General features: G+C 26.9%; 1 protein-coding gene across 1 annotated transcript in view; it reads right to left on the minus strand.

Moving 5' to 3' along the window:
• LOC107436464 (lysosome-associated membrane glycoprotein 5) overlaps positions 1-25754 on the minus strand; it is a 28226-nt gene extending 2472 nt beyond the window's left edge. Inside the window, exons 1-9 of the mRNA XM_016048200.4 lie at positions 25495-25754; positions 23941-24131; positions 21877-22065; positions 19024-19087; positions 15222-15334; positions 8901-9020; positions 6189-6270; positions 4202-4384; positions 1390-1595 (exon numbers count right to left, since the gene is read on the minus strand). Of these exons, the coding sequence (XP_015903686.3) occupies positions 1426-1595; positions 4202-4384; positions 6189-6270; positions 8901-9020; positions 15222-15334; positions 19024-19087; positions 21877-22065; positions 23941-24131; positions 25495-25561 (1179 nt within the window). The 5' untranslated portion in view covers positions 25562-25754 and the 3' untranslated portion in view covers positions 1390-1425. The remainder of the gene's footprint in view (positions 1-1389; positions 1596-4201; positions 4385-6188; positions 6271-8900; positions 9021-15221; positions 15335-19023; positions 19088-21876; positions 22066-23940; positions 24132-25494) is intronic.
• Between the last annotated feature and the right edge of the window lie 457 nt (positions 25755-26211).

Below are 26211 nucleotides of genomic sequence, written 5' to 3' on the forward strand. Positions count from 1 at the left end.
ATCGGAAAGAATTATAATAAAACAGAAAATGAGAAAATGCAAATTTCCATTTGTTACCTCAGAGAATATAAAAGGGACATCAAAGGAATTATAAAATGTATTAGAAGAATTATACTGCTGTGAATAAAAAAGTATTATGTTTAATCAGTCATTTAAGAACTTTCATTAGAATTTAGCCATTTAAATCAATACTGTCTCGTAACTTCAAACAGAAAAGAAAACAAAATGTATAAAGTCAAAGAAAATAAAATTCTGAACTTCAAAAATAAAAGATATTAATGCTTAAAAATGCTTCCAATTTAAAAATCTATTTTTTAATTATGATGCTTTAATTTTAAATATTTAAAAGCAATTGAAATATTTCCATTAATAAATGTCCAGAGATTATTTTTTTCAGTAATTAACAATTATATTTGTTGATTCTTAGTGATAATGTCTAAGAAATTTTTTTTATTATATATAAGAAAATATTTCAAAATTAGGCATCCCAATTTATAAGCTATTGTTGACAAACAATATGTAACTATAAAAGTGTATTTATATGCTTTCTTTTATTTAACAGTAAAAGTTAAAAAGTAAGATTAGAAAACAATATTAAAAAGATAGCGACAACCATTAAGATGTTCTTCTAACTTTAAAATGTTATTTCTTAATACTGTTAGGAATACCAAGAAAATGCCTGGGTACTATATTTCTGAACAGAAATAATTTGTTATCAGTGTAGAGTTTGTCAGTTATTATCAAAAAAATGTGAAAAATTCAACTCATTTTTTACAGAAAGTATAACAGTTAGGTTTTCATATCCTTTAGTGATTTTTGAGATTTGTCTACGGGGTGACGTCATGAGGTTGGGTTGAGCTTAGAGTAAGGAACAAACCAACCCTTCTCTTTTGCCCTGGCTCAGTGTATGAGCACACAGATCCACCTGTAATTCATCCAAACTACAAAATGATTATCACTTTCATACAATGTGGGTTATGGTATACCGACATGGAAAGATTCACTGAATTGTGAAATGTTTGAACGGAAAATTATGCTAACGACGCTTTTTCCATAAATCTGGAGAGCAATCGGCATGGCAAAGAAATAATCTCAATTTCGAAAAGATAAAATTAAGCACTTTTAAGAAACACTCAATAAAAAAACCACCTTTAAGGGCTTTCAAAAGAACAAAAATCAAAAATAAGCATCTTTAAAAAACACAAAAAACACTCTGAAAGGAGTTTGCATGCTCAAGTAGTAAATTTCTGTGTGCAAGTAGTAAATTTTAAACTTCACTATTTCAGGAATTATTCATTTCATGATTATTAAAAGTAATTTAAGGGTAATTTTAGAAAAAACAACAAAATCTTCCCTCTTATGAGTTCTCATAAGAGAAGAGATTCTTACCTCCTAGGAGATTTTAGGGATAAAGGATGAGTTTCTTTATTCCATTGTGTTATAATCCACTTTTGCAGCGTTGTAAGCTCGATGAAATGAGAAACCCAGGAGGACTAGTAAAGTAATGAGAGCAAGAGTGCAACCTACTGCAAGGGGTACTGTTTCATCTTGCACGTAAGGTGTTTCATCAATAACAACTTTATTGCATCTTTGAGCTAAGAATATCAGAATAGCATTTATTAAGAAGCAACAAAATAAGCTTTAAAATATATACAAAATAAGCTTTAAAATATATAAAGCAATAAAATAAGTATAAAGCAATAAAATAAGTATAAAGAGATAAGTTCAATCAAAAATACATTCAGTGTCAAGCTAACTCTTATGTTGGTTGATATTAGAATATTAATATTTCACAGCATAAAACAATTTTTAACCAATTTTATTAATTTACATCGTTTTTAAATTAATAAATAATTTTGTTACAAGATACTAACAATATGATAAAAATTAACATTTATTGTAGTTAATATAATCAAGATAATTATCTAAGATTTGTTATAAAACTTAATATTCACGATATTTGGTGAATTAATTTTTTAAATATCATTAGCGCAATATCTCAATAATATGAATAATTCATGATACAATTATACTAATAACACCCAGCTCAGCAATTTTAAATACATATATTCACACTTAAGCACTAAGTTAACCAACTAATTTAGATATCAGAGTCAGAAAAACTAAATTGTACAAAACAACACACTTTAATAAATAAGAATGTAACAAATTTAAATTGTTTTAAAAACTAATATAAAAAAACAGAAGGGCATTAAGATCCAGTGAACCCTAGTGCAAAAGAATAATTAAGACAAAAAAATAATTATCTAGCAGACAAAATTAATTACAAAGACATAGTTGTTTTGCTAGATAATTAAAAATTTTCCAATAAAGTTATTTTAATTTTCAAAGATTGCTACTCAAACAGCGTTAACTTTTTTATTAAACTAAATGAAAATTTATTAAGTAATGAAATATATGAGTTTATAAATGTAATATAAATTACAGGAACAAAAAATTACATAACTTTGTTTCGTAAAAGTAATTGAGTCTAAAAGGGGTTAAAATTATATCTAAATAATATTCAAAAGCCACTGCTGTTGAAATTGTATTTATTCTTTAACAATGTACAAAAAAGAAATTTTCTTAGTTATGCTTTTTATTATTTACTAGCTGAATACCCCTTCCTATGAAATGGGGGGGGGGAATAATAATCTATAGATCTGCACTGAACAATAGTAAGAAATCTTTCACAAAACTGAAAGACACATACCAATACAATTAAAATGCTAAAATAATTCCAAATTTCTTATTCAATATAACATCTTACTGTGTCCTTTCTGATTGCTTTTCATTATCAATTGTGCAACAACACATATTTAGTAGTTCATCTCATCAAAACAATAATTAACTTTATTCAGTATCTTCTGGCAATTCATGATAGTCAAAATTAACTACAATCAAGCAATTTTCTTAGCAACTCATTTTATTCAAGAAACAATAAAAAAAATCTCCACAATATCTATATTAAAACTGCACAGCATTGACACAATTTTAACTGGTACTAACAATGCTAAGATAATATATTGTGTCTATATTAGTATATTTGGTGCCTATTCAAACTGCACCAATTATCATAATAGTGGCTATTACCAAAATTAATTACAGCATCATTGGCACCAATATTAGTATAGTGATTTTTTATATTTCTCCTAAGAGAATTAGTACAATTTCTCCATTAATTTTACTTTTTATAGGGTGCATAGCCAAATTTGTGAACAAAAAATACACACTTTTTAAGCACACAAAATAATTCTTCAATCACTTTGAAAAAATAATATAATTAGGATATGCGCACGAATGAAAATTTTCTCTCGAAAGTTCTTCATATATACATTAACAAAAGGCAAAATAATTTTCAAAGACTACATATTCATGATAAAATAATTAGTTTCTGGCAAACAACACTTTTCTTAAATATATAAAACACCATAAAAACAATTTATACACAATTTTAAATTCATTCAATATTGAGTGGCTCATTCTATTTTTTAAATCAAAAATTACTTTATTTAATTATGCATAAACAAATTCAATTTAAAAATTCAATTCAATTAAAATTACAATTAATTTAGTTATTATTTAGAAAGGTTATGGAGAGTATTTTTTAAATTTGAATAAGTTATTAATAAAAGCATATTCAACAAAACATTAACAAGATTAATATTATTGATCAAACCGAATTTATAAAGATATATAAAGAATTAAGCACACTAAGACAACTTGAATAAATTCATATTACAAACATAAATTAGTGAATGGCCCCTAATAAATTTTTTTAAAGTTTATTACTTGTTAAGGTTATTACTTGTTTAAGTTTTCTACTTTTGTGTTTGTCTCAGTAGCTCATTAATTCGAACCAAAGTTTGAAACAGTTTTTTTCAATCTCCTATTCTTCTCCAAATTTGCATTAAAAAAAGCTGGTATCGCACATAAATGAGAGCTTAGATGGAAAAAAAGAGGGTGCTGGTAAGGGCGGAACAAATGTCCCCTTAACGATATTTTGTGTAAGTAACGATATTTAATTATAGATTAGTGGAACTTTGAGAAAATTTTGTCGAACATAAATTATTGATTCGCGGAAATCCGCTAAACAATGGTCTTGAAATTCACTGAATTCCCAAAATTCACAGAAGAATCATGAGCCGGATTATATTATTTTAAAAAGAGGGGTTTCCAGCAACTAAAATTAGATAAATACCAGGAGAGAACTGTCCATCTTCAACTCCATATGGTTGAAGATAAATATCCTTCAACCTAGCGGTAACTACATGCTTTTCATGGACATACATTTTCACCACCTCTTCACCAGGGCAATAGAATGATTTTGATAGAGGAGTTTCGAACAAACTGAGAGGTTGGCTCCTAGCAGTCTTTTTACCAGCTAAAATTCAATACATGTTTTAATAAATACAAGATTAACAATAACTTTCAAAGCATAAAAATTACGAACACAAATCTTAAAGATTAGGTAATGCTAAATTAACTTACCACCACTAACGTAACGAATTATATGCAATTAAAACTAAAAATACCTACACATAAATATACAAAAAAAAATACATATTTGGAAAAGTTGTATTTGCTGCTCAAGCTGAAGTATCAGAGGGATAGACATAAGTGTTTTTAAACATTTATTTAATTTCACAAGAATTTACTAATGATCACTATTTACTCCGTTCAGTGGTATCAACTGAAACATAAAATACAAGAGTAAATAAGAAGTAAAAACAGTACCTAAGCAATTTTAAGGAATTTTTCTGTCTTTTTTTTCTTCACAAAAATTATAACAATGCAGTTCTGGTATGTAGTTTGATATCCCTGTTTTTAGCTTTTTTTTTAAACTAGCTTTTTTAAAAACTAGCTTTATTTTCATAATACGCTAAAAAGAATTCAACATTCAAATCTGTTTTTGTTAATTTAAATAAAAATAAAATATATGATTTTTTTTTCTTCTTTTTGCCAGCTTAAATAAAAGTATGATTAAAGACAAATGCATAAAGGATTTCACATTTTTCATGCTATGAAATTATGGTTATACTTTAAAGGAAAATTGGAAGAAAATAATTAGAAAATAAAACATGTAATTTACAATAAAGTGCAGTTTTTACTTTAAAAATATTATTCATTTGTGTCAAGACTTAAAAATGTATATTAGGGTTCATAAATTCTTATTGAAATAAATAAATGATAGTAAAAAAATCATTTGTTTTTAATGGAAACAAAGAAAACAACCCAAACAATATTTTATATTATAAATTTTTTTATACTGTTTAATTTTTTTCATAAATAGAAAGTTGTTTTAAATAAATAAATAAACAATAAAATAAATTATATACCTTTTCAAATTCAAGTAACAACTTATTCCACAAGTTTCAAGCTAGATGAACAAATAAATAAATAATAATAATAAAATCAAAAATCTTAATAAAATCATAAAATAATAAAAATCAAATAATAATAATCAGAATTTCAAAAGTATTTTTATAATGGAGTAAAAGAAAAATCCCCAACCCAGCAATCTATGACATCTAAGGCTTAATTTAAAAATAAGGCTGTAATCCTACACTACAATCTTATTAATAATACTATTACATTTTAATACAAAAAATAGAAAGCAACACTAAACAATTAAAATCACAAATCAAATTTAAGATTATAAGTATTGAGCGATTTTAAATAAATTAAAACATTATTAATCAAATGAGATATGACTATAAAAAATTTACTATTTTATGCTCAGATAAAGTTGCCCTTTTTCTGTATTTATAAAACAAGTAGTTTTAATAAAATCTTCATGACATTAATTTATTTAAAAAATTACATTATTTATTAACTGACAGAAAGCTTTTTAATGGGTTATCTATAACAATTTTCAGTAACATCCAGGTTTGTTTTGTTACCTTTTTTAAGTTTGGAAAAGAATAAATATGCTCCAGAAATATTGTTCATATAGAAAGAATTAACCTTTATATTTAAAGAAAAAATATTGTTCATAAGATCTCTGACATCTGATGTTATTCCAATGATATTGTCTTAAGAATAACTTTTTAGTATGTAACTGATATAGAATAATTTTTTTTAAATAAATGCAGCAAATTTTCAATGCTTGTACTAACTAAAAATTTTAAAAATTTATTCAGAAAAGTGAATGCTTCTAAAATCTTTACTTATAGGCAAAAACTTACCATTGGTAGCTCTATCAAACAAATGATCTGATGTATCATACGTTAATTCCATGGAAGTTACAATCCAAGTGTCCTCACCAGTCTAAAAATATTCTTTTTTTGTTTATATATTCAAAGAAAAAAGATCAAAACATAAAACAAGTGTATAACCTTAAGCGTATTCATGTTATGAAAAAAAATATTCATGCTATTAAGAATAACACTGATGTAATTTTTAAAAAAAATTAAGTCTATTTGGATTGTAGTCCTCAATACCTTTTCTATGATTGATATTAATTTAATATTTAAGCTAAAAGGACAGAATTCACAAAAGCTTAATAAAACTATTTTAACTAGAAAAAAAATAACAGCCTTGCACATATTTATTTATCAAAACAAACAGAAATGCAATACAAGAATGAGTAGCCTTTTCACCAAAGCATTTAAACAGTTTCTTATACACACTTTAAATAAATATAAATATTTAAATATTAATTTACTAACATATAACTAAACATTATTTAGATTTACAGGATAGACTAAATATAATAAATATGCAATTTAAATTACAACAGTAATTTTACACCTTACAATACTTAAAAAATTTGGCGATTTGTAAAATTAAAATTGGATATAAATCGTATCTTATTTATCCCAGTAATTTTTCTCACTAATCAACACCTTGAGGTAATAAGATACTAAGCTTACATAAAAAGGAAAAGAAATCACCACTCATGATTTCAATAAAGAAAAAAGTTACTTAATCAAAGTTTTAAATTAAATTACGGTACATGAATTATCCTTTGTACTTGAAGATTGTTTTATACAATTATAAGCTCAAAGTTTATAGTTAGCAATCAGCTCTCGTGTTTGAAGCTAATACATTGAGTGGCTCCACTCTGTAATTTGCACTTGAGTGCAAACAATGAAATAATAAACTGAACTAGGGGTCTACCACCCCTGCTTTCTACATTACTTGAGCAGCAAACTTATAAGTAAGTTATTGAAAGCAGTAATACGCACAATGGTCACAGTAAACATTAATATTTTTCTCAGGTAAAAAAGTACTTGAAAATATAAAAAACTTCACTTCCATTTACTATAAGATCATTTTATTAAATTTCTTTCAAAAAATGAATTAAGATTAAGAAAGCATCACTTACAAATAAATTATGCAAATACTTGCCCTTTAAAACTTACATATGGTAGGCATCAGAAATTAAACACAATTAGTAAAATAAATACCTTTATTATGTTGATTAATAAATAAAAATGTAATAGTTTTGTATTAGCCATTAATTTTTATTTATTTTTAAAAAAAATTCTGTGCTGATTTATGAATGACTGGTTGTTAAGAAAAATTAATGTTGTACAAAATAAATTTAAAATGACATCTAAATATAATTTGAAGAAATTTTTTTTTAATATCTCACATAAGATTGTTTATAGTAAACCATAAATTTTTCATATTTAACATAATTTTTCAAACTAACATTTATAATAAAATTACAAACCAATGAAAAATATCACACCTTTATAATAACTAATTCAAGAAAAAACTTACTTCTTACAAAAATAGCTATACTGTAATTTTAAAATCACGTGAATATAAATCGCGACATTGGATTTCAAAAAGGCGAAAATATAAATTTCGATATTGGGTTTTAAAAATATGCAAATACAAATTACAACATTGGACTTCTTACTCCCATGAATACGAATCCAGATATTGGGTTTTAAAAACGTGCAAATACAAATCGCAATATTAGATTTTTAAATAGTGTGAATAGGAATCTTGATTTTTTTTTAATTGTTATATAAATAGATACTAAAAGGGGTTTCTCTAGGCTTGATCGTATTTTTGATTGATTGTAATAAAGTTTAGATCTTATGTTTTCAGAAAGCCATCTTTGGTGATGTAACATTCTCATGCATTCAACTTACTTCAGTGACGTCATGAGTTTGACCAGTCTTTTTTCGCTTGCTGTTGGTTGATCAAGCACGGCTCATGATATCATCCCTTATCTTTAGTATGAGAATACCTAAGCTTCTGTTGAAGATGGTTATGTTATATTCTTACTTTTCGTTGTTTTGTTACTCGGTCCGTAAGAAAGCAATATGTCTGTTTATTTAAAGTTTAATGTTTTTAAAATTGTTTTTTCTCATAGAAACTTTGTTTCTGTTATAATGAAAGTTAAAAATTAGTTACACTAACATTCTTGTGAGTATTTCGGTAGTCATAAATCAAATAAATATTAAATTTGATGTGAGTTATTAAAATCGTATGAATAAGAGGCGTGATATTAACAGATTCTGGTGCAGTTCCAAAGATATAAAATGACGAAAATGTACCAAACCATAAGAATCAAATTGGAGGAAGAAACACATGTATGTATACATCTTCTTAACAGGATTTAACTAAAGTTTAAAAAGTTAGTTGAATTATAAGTTTTAAATTCACAGAAGTCCGTGAACTAATGGTCTTGAGATTCACGGTAAAATTACTTGTCCTGCATCTAGTTTTTGGACCCAGGAGAATTGTAGAGAAACCCGGAATACAATTACCCTTGATATAATTACGCATTGAAATAATAAATGGCCTTGCTTAATTTTTAAAAAAATGAATTGAAAATGTATTTTAAAAGTGACAGGGGAGCTTTCTCAAAAAGTTGAACAAAATTACAAAACTCATTTAAATTTACAAATTAAACAATCTTTACAAGTGTAACTTACCTTATTAAACATAATTGTAAAGAGATATTTTTTCCATGAAATTTGCAACAATGGTGTCTTTGATGTATGTTCACATGTCCCTTTAGCTATTCCTGTTTTATTCACCTTAACATCTGCTTTCTAAAAAAATAAGTAATATTAATGATTATGTTTTTTTTAATTATTTACACAAGAAGAAAAGTTTTGTTACAAATACAAATCCTTATTACTTAGGACTGCTGAATTTATTTTCGTAAAATGAAAACACACTCTTTTCTACATCTTGTTTGTTTCTACATCTTGGTTGTTTTTTATATTTATTTTCAGTGACTATACTTTTTAGGTTATCTAACTTAACCAAAGAAAAAACAAAAGCAGTAATAACTATTTGAGATGGTACCTACTATGTTCTTGCACAAATAAAGCATTTTAACATTTTATAATAATAAAACATCAGTTAAACCATTATAACATTTTGCTGCTGTCATGGATTCATGTTGTAATTTTTGAACTTTTTTTCACTTCTTTACTTTATGTAATAGTTGAATGTAAATTTTAATGGCATGTGAGCTAGAATGGACTATATTGCAACAAATACAAATAAAATTACTTTATCTATATTCCATATGATCAAATAGTGCTTAAAATAAATATGATGCAAGAAAAAAAGATTTAAAAAAAATAAGAAAGAAAATAAGATCTAATTATTACTTACTATTTTTAATTAATTTCAACTAAAGAGAGTTAACTCTATGAGGAGTAGAATGATACATAATATTTTATATCACATTAAATTTAAACAAATTGTTGCTTTACATGCACAAAAAAAAGAAGAAAAAAATTCTGAAAATTTGTTTTAAAAAATGAAGAGGGAAATAGTAACAAAAAAAAATAGTATTTTTATTAAAATAGAAAAATAAGTCTGATATAAAAAAAAATTGCTAAAATTTTATTCAGTTAATTAAAAGAAGTTAAATATTTTTAACCTCACTACAGTTTAAAAACTACAAGATTGTTTTATTAACGGTTCAGTACAGTTAATAAAACAATCTTGCCGACTTAAACACAATTGAACTAGTTCTTGATTAGAATTAAATTCATATTTTCAACGAAAATACAAATAACAGCAACAGTGCATTAGTGTTTTTTTCAAATACTAATAATTTGGCAAAAATTCATACATTTAACTGGATTTTAAAATATCTTAACTACCTTCTAAAATAGGGGTGCACAACCTTTTTGAGTGAAGGGCCACTTGCACAGCAGGTTGGCTAACAAAGGGTCGCACTTGTATTAAGACATGATAATGACAAATGTAGTAATGTTTATTTAAACATTAGCGTTCTATTTTTTTATCAATAAACTTAGTAATATATTTGTAAAAAAATTCAAGGTGTTCCATTTTTAGAATTCATTCAAAAATAAAAAGACTTATACTTTTTTTTTACAAAAAAAATTGCTATTTTTATTATATGAACAATAGATTTATCAAAATAAATAAACATTGAAGAAAAGAAATGTTTTTTTTTATCATATCATGCAATACGAAAATTTATTTTAGAATTACGAGGCGCATACAGAAAGTAAGTTTCACTATTTTTTTTAAAAAAAAAAAAAAGAACTCACACTTTCAGGAACATATTTATTGGCTACAAGTATAGCAATGTTTCAGTTATTTTTCGACATAGCCACCACCAGAATTGAGACACTTGTCGTATCGTGGGATCAACCTTTGTATCCCTCTGCGGTAGAACTCTGCCGTCTGTGAATGGAACCAGCGTGTGATATAGACGTCTTCAGCTCTTCGTCGTTGCCAAAACGCTCACCGGAGGACTGGAATTTCTTGAGGTGCAAGAAAACATGAAAATCGCTGGGAGCAAGATCAGGGCTGTAGGGTGGATGATCAAACAACTCCAAGCCAAATTTCGTCAAAACAGCTGCTGTGCGTCGAGCTGTATGTGAAAGAGCATTGTCATGGAGGAGCACAACACCTGCAGTAAGCATTCCACGCCCTTTTGTTTTCAATGGTCAGCGCTTACTGTTTCACAACATGGTTCCATTCACAGACGGCAGAGTTCTGCGACAGAGGGATACTAAAGTTGAACCCGTGATACGACAAGTGTCTCAATGCTATGTTGAAAAATAGCTGAAACATTGCTATACTTGTTGCTAAAAAATATGTTCCTAAAAGTATGAGTTCTTTTTTTAAAAAATAGAGGGAAACTTACTTTCTGGATACGCCTCGTAAATTCTAATAAATAAAAAAAACTGCAATGCCCACAGAATGAAAGTAGGAAAAAATTTAGTCATAATTAAGTAACATAAATTCAAATTAAATATTTTAATTGAAGAAAACATATAGGTTTTAAACAAAAGCCTAAAATAAAAACAAAACTGTGATAGTATAGGAAAATAAAATTCAATGCTTATTTTGTAATGTACTTTATTATTTCATTTTATTAATTGTTAGATTTTTTTATATCGTAAAAATGTTCCTTTCTTTTATCGAAAAAGATCACTAGTTTTATGAATTTCTCAAGTTGCAATAACATTGCATTTAAATTAGGGATGTAACGAGTATTTGGCCCTTCTGTGAAAAATTCCGTTGGATGAATGATCAGTCGGTAGAATATTTTTCAGAAATGTTATTTTTTTTTCTTTTTCTTTTTTTGAATTTTCGAAGTTCTTTTTATTTTTGAATTTTTATAGATATTACATTTTTAAAATTATAATCGGACAAGTCAATTTTATCAGTTTTTCGATACTTTGAGAATTCAGAAGGATTTTTTCCCATTTTTTGCTGTTTTTATTATAACCCAGCATTTTAACAGAACGTCTCATACTATTAATTTATTATCATTCTTTCCCTATACTGTAATATAAATAGCCAGTAACATAGAAAAGTGTGATTATCAGTATTAAAGTTTTGTTTCTGGAACTAAGAAAAATTTGTTTTTTCTTTTTTAGGCATTTTTATTATGACTCAGCATTTTTTTTAGAAATAAAGTTACGAATAAAATTTATTTTATAGCAATTTTTTTTTCTTTCTAAAATTATGGCAATGAGAAAAATTTAAATTACGATTTTCAGCATAAGATTTTCATTTAAAAAATTAAGAACGTTTTTTCTAACTTTTTACTTTCTTTAAATCAAAAAAACTTTTTTCAGACGTTTTTATTATAACGCAGTAATTTTTAATAGCATTTCTGTTGACATAATTCTTTTTTCTTGGCTTTTTCTGGTAATTGGAAAACTGAGATATTCAGCTTTAAAATTTTCCTTCAAAAATTGAGATTGATTTTTATGTTCTCTGTTTCGCTTTTCGACATTTTCAAAATCGTTCTTCATTGGCCTTACTTTTTAGAGTTAATTAATGAATACGTTTTTCCAGGAAATATTATTCTGGGCATTGAAATTTTAGTTTCAGTGTTGCTATGCTGCTAAAAGATCTTGCTATTTGGCCCCAAGTGTACGACGTTCAGTCGATTTTTCTTTTTTTTTGCCGAATATTTGGTTTTTGACCAAATTACAATTCATTACCACATTCGACCAAATCATATTCGTTGCGGAAAAAATAACTAGGATTTACGATAAAATTGCACCGAAATACTGTATCAAAAAGTGATTATTTAATTGCGCGATTAACAATCACGTGTCGTAATAACATCATAGTTAAGTAACAGGATCGTCAAAATCATGTGGATGGAAAAGTATAGAGATAATTGGGGAAAAAAATTACTTATATTTATACTGAACTCAGCACGAAAAAAGCGTGTCAAATGCACGATTTAAAATCTGCATGTCGTAATAGAATTGGGTAAAAAAAATTTATTATACTAGGGAACGCATAGCAATAACTGTCGAAAAAATTGTTGAAAAAAAGAAAGAATTGCAAAAAAAAAAAAGATAAAAAATCACTTAGATTTAAGATGAAATCGTCTCAAATAAAGTGCAACAAAAAGTGATTATTTAAATGGGCGATATGAAACTCGCATCGTAATAAAAATTCGGGATTTTCGAAATCACGTAGAAAAGCGGAAATAACTGTTTTAAAAAAATCATTTATATTTACGATAAAATCGGCTTAAAGAAAGCGCGTTAAACGTACATTTGCTAAAGAATCTGTTAAAATTGATTGTGTCAAAACGTGATGACTTGACAGTGCGATTAGAAATTACCATTCCTTAAAAAAAATGTATTGTGTTTAGAAGCTCTCGCGGGCCGCACTTCAGTAGTCGAAGGGCCGCATTTGCCCGCGGGCCGCAGGTTGTGCACCCCTATTCTAAAAAAATTAATGTATAGCAATTTGACAATGAAAAATAACAATAAATTTATAGCATAGCCTTTTAATAATAAAATAGTATGTATTGCAATAATTTAAGTCAAAATTTATTAATGGAACAAAGATTCATATATTTAAACTGTAAAATATCGTAGATAAAAAATAAAAGCCATGTAGAGTTTGACATGTTAATAAACTTGACCCAAAAAAAATAAATAAATAAAAACTATTAAAAGTTAGTAAATCACATTTTGTGCCTTATGTGATTTTAACCAAAGAATAAAATTTGTTCAAAAATAAAAGACTGTTAAAACTAAGAATTAAACACATCATAAGCAGAAAATTGCATAGATGATAAAAATCAAGAACTTCATGGAAATTGGCAAAGCTGCATCACAGCACAAGTATAATTTAAATAATAGCCTATCACTTAAAAGATTCTTTCAGGTGAAACTTTTTCTGCACAATATAAATACATTACACATTTTGAAACATATAATTTGTTAAAAATAGTATGACACATTCAATAACTAAATTTCATAATTCTCCTATTTATATTTCTTATTTTGCACCACTTTCATTATTTTTTTTTTATACTTAATAACTAAGTAGTTTGATGCAATAATGAATTAAATACAGCTTTCTCTAATTAAACAAAAACGTGCTTTCTAGAAAATTTTATTCGTTTTTTGAGCAATTTTTTTATAAATTAAACAGATTAGTGAATAAAGTAAATATGCCCCATTAAAAAAAAAATATTTTCAATAAAGAAAAATTTGGTTTTAGTTGAACCCATTCAATAAGAAAAACATTAAATTATAAATACAGTCAAACTATAAATACAAATTATAAATACAGTTAAATTATAAATACAGTTAAATTATAAATATAGTGAACCTTCAAGGGACCGAAATTTCTGTTCACTATAACCGGGAGTCCACTATATCCGTTACGCAGGCAATTTAACTAATGGTTCCCAAACTCCTCCCTTTTATTACACATTACATTATTCAAATAAATGACTGAAAAATATTATGTAGTAGCAGAAAATGTGCTATTTTTCATTACTCTTTGTCTTGCGTACAGAGAAAAATTAGTAATCTTTAGCTGATGAGCAATCCTCAACATCAGATATGAAAAAACTATGACCCGACTCTCAGATAATTTTTCCTGAATTTCTGTTATTCCGCTTTCTAAACCTGTAAACCTGCCATTCGAGCACATAACAGTAGTCTCATAAAATCGCTTAGCAAATTCATCGACATTTGTACAGATACTTCGATTGGTGAACCACTTCAGTAATGCTTCTTCAACATCCTTGTGATCTGCTTTTCTCAACTTTTTTCTGCCATCTAAATTTTTTTCAAGAGCAGAAATTATTAATTGCCAATTTTTCCACATGTTACAAACTGCAGTTTTGGATAGTTTATATTCCCTGCAAATATCAGCTTGATTGCACCCATTTTCAAATTTTCTGATTATGCCCATTTTATCATCAATGGAGAACGTTTTACGTTTACTGCTCGCCATAGTTAAATTTGAGACACATGTTTGCAGGATTTTTTAAACTGAATTGAATGCAAAAAGGCCTTATCAACACATATTAGTGTCCAACCCTCTGACCAATAATGAATAATTGCTCATTCCCTCTGACAGAAAATGCATATTGATCTGTCTGTCTGGGTTGGAAACATCTGCTTTGTTTGTTTAGGGCTGGGAAAGTCAGATAAAAGAAGCTAACAAGTAAAAATGCTTATAGCTACATTACCCTCTATAGATGGTTTCGAAAATCGGTATATGTGTTTGTTTGTTTTCTTTTAAGTAGAAATTTCAAAATTATTACAAAAAAAATAAGTTGAAGACTGAAAAAAGTTCATTATATCCAACTTCCTCACTTTTTTGGTTCACTATATCCACAAAAAATAATATTATCCGTGTATAGCAAGGCACGGGACCGAACATTTCGTTCACTATATCCGGGAGTTCACTATAAACGATGTTCACTATAGCGGGGTTTGACTGCATAATACCAGAATCACATAATACATAAAAATGTTTACCTCTTCTCCTCCTTTACTGGGGTAAGTAATTACGAAATCAGCTTCAAACCTGGCCAAAAGACATATCTTTCCCTTAGTATTCCAGACTGCATAAGCCCCTTCTGGACTAGAATCTAAAACAATTTTTTTAAAAATGAGACATTGCTAACAAAAGTATAGAACATACATTGGGTTGTTCAAAAAGTAATTTTGTTTCTCTTAACAGAGGACTTAATTGTATTTCTTCACAGCCAACTTAACACTGAAGACGCACAATTATTAAATATTTTGACAGAATTGCACAGAATATTTTGACATTATTGAAGCTTGCTTGTGCAAAAATTCATTTGATTCCATGCAGTGGTTTTTGGTTGGTGCCCTTTTAAATATGGAAAGTGAAAAGGAGAATTATTTTACTTTTTCTTTACTAATCAAAAAGGTAAAAAAAAAATTATCTGATGCATTTGAAAAATGTCGATCTGACAATTTTGATATTGAAGATGCACCAGATTCTGAAAAGCCAGTTGAAGTTGATGAAGTCATAGAAAGGCATCAATTGATGCAAACCGGTGAATAACAATCAAGAGAGTATTGAGAGATTTATTGAATTTGGCGGTTTGCGATGATTTGAAACGCATAAGTTTAATCTCAACATATAGGCTTCTTATGTTCTTACGGAAAAAAAAATTTGTGCACTCGCTCTGGCGGTTGTGATTTGCTTCTTAAATGTCAAGAAAATTATTCATTTCTGAAGTGCATCATTGCTGAGGACAAAAAAATACATATGTGCTTTACTTATTCTTGCCAGACTTTATATTTTAGTTCTTCATTTTAGTATTATTTTCTCCTTTTATAATGTTTTCAGTCTAAATTCAGAATTAATGAATCAAGATTATTATTCGGTAAAAATAAGTAGATATAGCAATTAGATAAATTTGCATTAAAAAATCATTATTTCATAAGTATTCAAGTAATCATTTTTAAAATTATATTTTATAAATTTTATGCAAATTAATTTTTAATTTATGACTCCATTTAGTTTATGCTTCCATTTAACGCATACAAAATTTTAATAATGCACAACGTATTCCAGATTAAAATAATCCTAAGATGATTCAATATGTTAGTGATCATAGCGAGTCGTATTATAATAATTTTCAGAAAAATTATCACAATACAAATTTTTCATATTTAATTACAAAATAGTTTTTATCTTACAAAGTCACAACCTATCTTGTGTTGAGAAAAAATTTTTTTAAATCTTGCATGAAATTTTGATAGCTATTTAAAAATGAAGCAAAAATATTTACTTTAAAAAAATTAAATGCTTTCTTCAACTTCTAACTACAACAAAATGCCCATAATTATCATTGTATTATTTACTATGCCTATTTAACCTTTAATTCCTTAATAATCTGTGATAAAATAAGTGTTTTGCGCTTGTTTTTAGTCCCTATTTTGTCATGATATGAAAATATAATAAATATGTTGCAATTGCACATTTGTTGTGAATTAAGTTGTACTCTTTACAACACATATACAACATATACAAGTAAACATACACATATACAAGTAAATAATTTATTCTTGCTCAACTTTGTATTTTTGTTATTTATTTTATTTTTATTTCCTCCTTTTTACGTCTTTTGTCTTGATTCTCCAGAAGTCAAAGATCAGGATCATTATAAATGCAGGTTTTGTGCTTGTAATTAGAGCATTTTTTTGATTGCATGCTTTGCCTACAAAAATGACATTTTTCATGATATTACAAAACTATTTTTTTCTATTATTGATTTATTATTTACTTTGTGTGAGTGTGAAAGTTCTGACATATGCCTGCAAACTTAACTGTATTGTAAATAAGTTTACATTCCATTACGTAAATAAGAAATATCTCAAAAAAGTAGTTTGAGAACATTTTTTGTTATTAAATTTAGACTCCCAAAATTACACATTTTTTGTTTAAAATATGTTATCTCTTCAGTCTTATATGTTTGTGTATATACGGTGTTCGTAGATACACAATCAAAATAAAAGTAGAAAATTCAAGATGCGATCAAAAAAATGTTTTAAAAATGTAGATAGGGTAGAATAACAAGATAAAAATAAATAAATAAACAATAAAAGAAATTAATCTGCTGATCATCAAACACGCAAGATGTTTTATCAGAATTCCATCTTAAGCTAAAATTCCATATAAAGCTAAAATAGCATGGAACATGTGGGGAGAATTTACCCTGTATTCACCCGGAATAAATAAATGAATATAAATAATATAAAATAAAAAATAAATAATACTCAAACATAAATTTTAATAATTCAAACAGTGATTGAAATGTAGGAAGCAGAAAAGAATGTAAAATTATTTTTGTGTTAAAATGTTTTTGGTTTGTTTATTTTTTTTCTACTTTGTTTGAACAAAAACTATTACGTTAAATTATTAAAAACGAAAAGAGAAAAATCAAAACGAAAAGACAAAACATAAACTTAAGCAAAATTACAAAGCAATAGAAATAAATTATAAAATTTTCGCGAAATTATTATTTTTTTCAGAAAATAAAAACTGTCAGAATGGTGAATGTAAGATTGAAAACAATCAGGGGTCTGTTTAGAAGAAATTTGGGTCCGTTAACGGACCCTTCACAAAATATTTTAACTTAAAAACGGACCCTTCACAAAATATTTTAATTTAAAAACGGACCCTTCACAAAATGATTTTTCTTTTAATCGGACCCTTCACAAATTTGCTTATCTTCATTATTATCTTGTTAATCGAATAAACCCTTACCAGGGCAGAAAACAAGAAAGATGGATGTAAACGAATTAAGTTTTGTTTTCGGCAGACGATTCTTCCATTATTCGTCCGAAATGAATATTCTGCGTTCAGCAGTATAGGCTAAATACCAAATATTTGTATGTTGCATCTGTAATTTTAAAGCAGCAATTGTTGTTTATTTTTTAAAATTTAATTTTTTTAATTATAACTTTACAGTGTTGAGCATAATCTTGTATGTCTTTACAATTTAAAAACTCCTTGAAAAAGTTTTTTTTTGCAAATAACGGACCCTATTTGCACAAATTCATAAAAGGACCCTGGTTGAAAGATATATGAGTAATTTTTTCACAATTTTACGAAAAACGGACCTTTCACAAAATGTCTGGATAGACCCCTGACAATGTATCAAAACAAACTTTTTCTCTGATGTGCCAAAACAAATGTTTGATTTTTCTTTCATCATTTTTTATTTTTACAACTTTTAATTATATTAGTATCAGTTTTTATCACTTTTTACTATTTTATATTATGACTTTATAAGTTGCTTAAGTTTTTAAAAATTATAATTTTCTGAGAATTTATTTCGTCATATATTTCAGGTTCAATAAAATAGTTTCACTGTTCCATATATAATAATTAATATAATAGTTTCTTTAATTAATTATTTTCAAATAATGATTCTACACACATAAATAAAAATGTATAGATTTCTCAGTGTCCTAATTTGAAAGAAATTAATTGTAACATATAAGTTGATCCCTATTATTGTAAACACCTATTAATTATTTACATTTTTAGTTAGTGTAAATAAATAATTAGAATGCTTATTCTCGATATTTCACAATCAAACTAAAAAGAGGGTTAAAAAATAAAGATCGCAAACCTCGAAGCAGAATCACTTTACGAAACTTACGCTTACACTGCTCAGTTTTCCTTGCACCATATGACAATGATGGAACAGTGTAGTTGACCCAGTATTATATATCCCTGTCACTGTACCAATTATCCCCTCCCTAAAGGTGATGCCTCCCTTAGTGCAAGACTTACCACTGGTTTTGCCATTTTTAATTTTTTCTTCAGGAATGGCCTCTTCTTCATTTTCCTCAGGAATCTAGAATAAATGAAAAAAAGAGCTCAATTAGGTACGTTTGTTGACCACCTCAATTTTTTTTCTCTTATTTAATTGTATATAATGCTAAGAAATGCAATTAATGTACAATAATTGTATAGTCAAAAGCACATAAAATACATGCAAGGTTAGATGTAATACATTTAATTATTATTTGAAAAACAACAAAAACACGCTTTTCACGTGTTACAAAAAGACCTTGGCTAAGCTAATATTCAAGAATTTCTCCCTTGTTAATTCGAATTGCAAAAATTCAACGAGGCATTTCAGCAACAAGCATCAGCAACATCGGAGAGTCAATGGCTTCCCATGCTGAAATAATGGCTGCTTTCAAATCCCATGTGAGCTGTTACATTGTTCGCTGTTTGCATAAACAACCCTGGCGAAAATATCCCATAAGTTCTCCATGGAGTTGAGGTTCGTAGAAACAGCAAGCCAGTTCATAGTGTTCACCCCATTAGCGAGAAACCATTCCCAAGTTGATTTAGTGGCATGAATTGAGGCATTATCTTATTGGTAAATCCAAAATGGTCCCCCAATTGCTTCTCCAAAGGGTAACAGATACGCTTCTAGTATGTCTTGGCTTTCGATAGAATTAACACGCCCGGAGGGAAAGGCAAGGTTTACTTTACCAACCCTCAAGTCCCTTAGAGTCACAATCTCGCTATAGCTGCTTTTCTTTCAAATAGATTAAAAATGAACTTTAGAGATGATTTAATTAAGAACATTCGAGATTAAGACATTTCGCCGAAATCTTTTAACAATCAATGATGTAACATTCCTTAAAAAAATTTTCTTCATTGAATGAGGAGAAAGTATGCACAGATTATATTCTGTCTCAAAAAGTGTAGTCACTTGAAGACGATGGGGTAGAACTGTCTTCTTCTTTTCCCCTATTTGTAAGGGGTGTTGAATAATTTCCCATATGGATACAAACAAAAGACTTCTCAGAGTTTTCTGAGGAAAAAATGCTTCAACAGGAAGTTGGTGGTAAAGTAGGAACGCATCCTCGCCATTATGTTTTTAATTTATTCTCATTTAAGAAAAAACTAGATTTTTTAAGAATATAATTATATTTCTTTGAAAGACAAAGGCTTTCTTCTCAACAATTTTTAAGTTCCACCTAATAAGGAGAGGGGTAAAGTGATATCTGACAGGGGGGGCAATCATACCAAAAAGTTTCAAGATGAGTATAAAAATAACAACGTAAGTTTAAATTTTTATTTAAACACTATGGGTATTAAATCAATGACTAATTCATACAAACTTTTCATCTAAATCGAAATACACAATATTCCTATAGAAACACATGGTTTAAAACCTGTTTATTCAGCAAACACACAACATTCCAAGACAAACCGTTTGAGATTTAGTAAGTACAAATAAAGATAAATAATTAAAAAGCGTGATATCACTTTAACGCAATCTGTAATTTAAAATTTATAAAATGTTAGAAATTGAAAAATTAATAAGAAAAAAATTACATGTATCTTGTTTTTTTCCTAATTTCCCATAAATTCAATAATTTAACACTTCTAAATTACTGTAATGGTACTAAAAGAATCAATTACAGTGTTAAGAAGGGTGGTGTGCCTTGCCTGCTCTTTGAAACCTATGAATAAACCCTTCTTACATTTTTTGTAAAAATAAGCAATCATTACTTAAAAACACTGCATTTTTATTCCATTTTCTTAAGGAGAAGGTTAGCAGCTTACCCAACTATTTTAAGGAAAAGCCTGCTCTTTAAAAACTATCAATACTTCTTGCTTCTTTTGTAAAAATAAGCCATCATTTCTTAAAAACACTGCATTTTTATTTCATTTTTTTAAGGAGAAGGTTAGCAGCTTACCCAACTATTTTAAGGAAAAGTCCACTTCTGATTTATTTAATTATTGATAATTATTTAACTTTAATTTTTAATTTTATTTCAGCAAGTATTTTCTTATGCACATAGTTAAAATTCACAACATATTCGGATTCAGATATTCACACCTTTTATTTGGGAAAGGGTGTATATTAATGAGTTTTTTACTAATTTTAACTTTTACCATCATTTTTAAGTAAATACCTTTCATTTAAAAATGCACCTTTAAAAGTTTATTTTCCTGAAATTTTCAGCTTAAAATTTAAAAAAAAGCTTTTAAGTAGTTTATAAATTAATCCTACTTTAGTTTAATTTTTTTTTTTTTTTTTGAAGAAAATTTATGCACAGAGCTTGCCTTTAATTAATTTTCAAAAGTTTCGAATTTTTCTGTTATGTTGATAATCAGTGAGATTTAGTTTGTGAAATATACACATAAAATAGTGTAAGAGAGTAATTTAAAAATGGAGGGTCAAATTCAGTTACTAATTAATATTACACATTTTGATAAGTTTTTATGGTGGTAAGTAAGGGCCCTTAACAAAACTTAAAGTGCCCTTTTCTGAGAGGAAGCACCATGCCTTTTCTTAGTTCCAGAGAGAACTCTGCAATTACATAACACAAATAAGTTTTGAGAAAAAAGACCTAACATTTTTACATAACACCAATTTATATGAAAATATAAACCCTAGATACCAAGTATATATACATATATATGCTCATATATGAATGATCTTTATATATGAATATATCTTCAAATAAAACTCTAAATTTTAAAAAGTCTAAGGGACTTGATTCGTGCATTTAATGTTTCAATTTAAAAAATAAATAAAAATTCAAGGAAGTTCATAATAATTTAATTTAAATGTCATGACAAAGCAAAATTAAATCATAAGAAATAAAAACATACCATTGTTGATGTAGTTGAATTGTCCTCTTTTGGGATTTCTACAGATCTAAACTTTTCTAAATCTTTTTGAAGTTGTTCCTTATCTCTTGTAGCTTTAAACTTTTCTAAATCTTCCACAAATTCTTCTCCATTTTCTTTGAATTGTTCTTGAGATTCTTTTACTTTTTCTTTGAGTTCATCTTCTACTACCTTAAAAGTTTATTATGAATGAAAAAAAAAGTTTAGAAATCAGAATTTTTATATCTTAATAACTTTTAATATCTTAAATCGCTTTCTTCTAAGAAACGTAAGTAGGAACAGATTGTCGAAATTCTACTCAGAAATGAATATTAGTTGTAAAATACAAGTGAAAAACCAAAAAAAAAAACTTAGAATTTAAAAATTAATTTCTTTTCAGATTTAGTGAAATTCTATTAAGTTAAAAATGATTCCAGTTGCCAAAGTTTTAGGCCCTAATAAGAGTAGCATTGTAAGTAAAATTTAAAAAACAAATTTATTTAGATGTTATAAGAGATCGTATCTCTTTTTAAGCAGAGCAGGTGGATTTAAAAAATTCTGAGAGAAATTACAAACATTTATCATCTAAGGTGATTCAAATCAAACAAAACAATAACCTAAAGGAAAACTGAGTTGACTGAATTGATCATCTTTCAATTCTATTGAATTTAATTCCATAAATCAGGGCCCGCGCTAAGCATTTGCCACATTGCCAAGGTAAATTAAGCAAAACAAACTGTGTTTTGGCGAAAGTATTGGCAAATGATTTCTTCTACCGAAAATAAAAATACATACTCTCCCTGATCTTGAAAATTACATCAATATGAATTTTTGTGAACAAATCTTGTATTTTTTTTATTTGATTACAGTAATTTCCCAAAGATATGTCGTTTAATTTATTAGAGTTATACTAAGTCCAGATAATGTAACCAACAAGAGAGATTATGAGAGCATAAAAAAAAATTTAAATATAAATTAATACTTTTTCGCCAGACAATGCGATACGGTGTGAGGATAAGTTTGTGCTTATAAACCAGATTAAGTGGTAGCTAGATGCATAACTATTTTTTCAGAAAATAAATATTTTTTCCCATTACTTTAAACACTATTTTTTCTGAATGATTATAATTGAGACAGTAAAAAATAAGCAAGACAATGAAAATTCTTTTTTTAAAAAATAAAAGACAAAATTTAAAATAGAAATACATTCATTTAAAAGACAGTCAGAATATACAAAAGCAACAAATATTGCTGGAGGTTTTATCTTTATATTACTGCTCTAGTCTAAGAAGGTATAAAAAATTAACCCCAAACTATTCTTATTTAATTTCCTCAAAGTCTACATTTTTGATTCTCTCCCCCATTTAATGCTCATTTACTTTTTCCCGAGTGTAAAATGACTCTTGATCTGAATTTGCGTTTTTAAAATAGTTAAATTAATAGTAAATTTGTATTTTGACCTAAAGTTTTCTATGGGAAAAAAATTAATTATAAGAATTTGATACAATTTACCTTTGGCTAAGATTTTTGAAATTCGACTTAAACTTTCGATATTTGGCTAATTTACTAGCCAGTAATTTGAAGTTCTTAGCGCAGGCCATGCATAATAAAATACTAAAATGTTTCAATCCTATAATGTCGCATTGCATGCTTTATATGTTACATATTAACAAATAATGCTTTTTATTTTCTGAGAAATTTTAGCTTTTATGATCTCAAATTTATAAAATATGATTTATGACTACAAATTTATAAAATAACTTTAAAATTGTTTATTTTTCATAATTTCATAGTCATAAATTATTTCATAGAATAACTAGTTATTTCATTAAATAACTAGGCAAAGTATGAAAATTTTCATCTATTATATATCTATTATATATCATGAAATATCTAGTTATTCTATGAAATAACTGCATCACTTTAACATTAACAAATACATCAAAAAAAATTTTAAATTTTTTTTAAAATTTTATAAGTTTAAAAAAGAATTGAATGAAATTAAATTTTCATTCAATGAATATGAATGAATATGACATAACATTGAAAAAAGAAAACTATAAAAACCTTTTCAACTGCATCTTCATTAATAGATTTTCCTTTCTCTGCCTCTTCATTTTTAACTGCTTTAGCTGTTTCTTCAGCAAATTGTTTTATTTCCTCATTTTGAACCTTTTCTGCCACATCTTTAATTGCAGTCAAAATACTCTCAGTTGTAGTAATAATTTCTTCTTCACTTTGTCTTTTACGTAAACCATCTGGTGAAATAAAAATAGGTTATTTGTTAAAATAACTTACACATTGTCATTTTGTTCATCAATCAAATTGGATATTGGACTCTTTAAGAATTTGTCTTTTAATTAATCAAATTTAGTTAGATAATCGCAAATATTTTAATAAAAATGGTTTTGTGGAATGAAAAAAGAAAGTGATGCCAAACACTCAACTACTGAAATCTCACCTTCTGATCAAACTGTTATACAAAATATAAAATCGGTACTTTTCCGTTAGTCGGTCGCACATGTCGCCAATTGTGAATATTTACATAGTATTTTTTTATTGACATAAGTTTACTTTTCCTATAAATAAAAGAAAATTTCATAACAGGATATCAAAAAGTTTGACAACATTTTTTAATAAAAAACATTTGTTTTACTTTATTGAAGCCAGATTTTTTTTACGTAGAACTTTTGAATAAGCACCAACCTTTAAAAGATTAGGCTTCTTTAAAAAGAGGCAATCTTAAATGGATTAGGATTCGTAATGAAAATAAATAAATCTTTAAATAGTTTAATTTTCAAAAGCATAAAATAGATATAAAAGAGTACATTTATAACATTACGTAATTAATAATAGACTGGCAATAAAAAATTATTTAGTATTTCTAAGCCCATTCTGCAATATGTGATTCAGTGAAAGATAAATTATGATAGTTAGAATTATACTCTTATATTGAGTTTTAATATAGAAGCAAAAATTGTCTTCTTAAATTAAATAACTGATTGTATCCATCACTATAAAATTCAAAATTATAACATTTTAAGGTGCACTGACAATAAAAGTAAAGAAAAAAAAACTCACTAATATGCTTTGCTCATTAAAGACTTAAAAGTAAACATTATATAAATATAAAACATAAAAGGAACCTCCCATACAGTTGACAGATCTGTCAACTGCACAAGAGCTCTGCAGTTATATGAAACCAACTAATAGAGTCATGTATTTCAAAAGTTAATATTAATGAGTGAAAATAATTTGAAAACATGGTAACTTTAAACGTACAACGAGATCTATTTTAAAAGTTTTAGTTATAAATTTTGTCACAGGTAGGTAAACTCTTAGCAACTACACTAAAAATTTCGTCATTTAACTATAATAATTTGAATCATTCATTAAATGGAAATTTAGAAAGTTATCATTTATCCTGTCACTTTTAAAATATATTCCTTTATTTATACGTTCAATAATATACAAAATACAAAAGAATACAAATAAATTCGAGTGAATATTTCTCAAGTATAAATTCAAATAACTTATGAAGATAACTATTAGTAGGTTTTTCAATGTAAGCAAACAATTTTTAAATATCATAAATTAATAAACATTATCTGTAACACTTACGAATCAATGGTATGCATGAGGAAAGTAATATTAAAAACTTAAAAGATTTAAAGAATACATGAAGCATTTTTAAAAAAATTAGCGGCTATTTTTCATTAATAAATCTTCGGGATAGCAAACTGATTGGATTTCAATTCTAATAATTAAATTTGAAAACTTTAAAATACAAGAACAGGCTTCACTCCATCCGTTAGTTTCGGATTGATGTTGGGTGAAGAAGAGGATCTTTGCTCTTCGCTTTTATCCTTTGTGCCGCAAGTAGTGTCATAGATATGGTAGATATAAGGAACCCATAAGAAGAAGTAAAAATCCTACGCTTTTGGTGGCAACAAAAGGCTGGCTCTTAGGTTTACCTTACTTTTGTGATTTATCTTACTATTGGCGTGCAAAAATATTTTTATTACCATTTTTAATCATAAATGTTCAGTTCTAAAAGTTCTGAAATAGAACATAACAATTAATGGTTGACTGAGTGTAGACAATAACAAGTTTCCTGAAACTGGAAAAAATTTAGAAAACTTCCGATATGGTTGTAAGGCGATATGTGAAGAGGCTTAATATTCAAGGAAGATTTATTACAGTAATGCGTAATGCGTATTTTAATTTATTAAATTGTGTTTTAATTTATTGTGTTTCAATTTATTAATAATTGAGATTTTAAATAAAGAGATGGCCAGTCATATTCTAATCCGTCAGGGAGAAAATTGGTTTTACCCT

The sequence above is a fragment of the Parasteatoda tepidariorum genome, chromosome 6, assembly GCF_982258835.1.
Source record: "Parasteatoda tepidariorum strain Cologne lab strain chromosome 6, Ptep-v5.0, whole genome shotgun sequence".
Classification (NCBI taxonomy): Eukaryota; Metazoa; Arthropoda; class Arachnida; order Araneae; family Theridiidae; genus Parasteatoda; species Parasteatoda tepidariorum.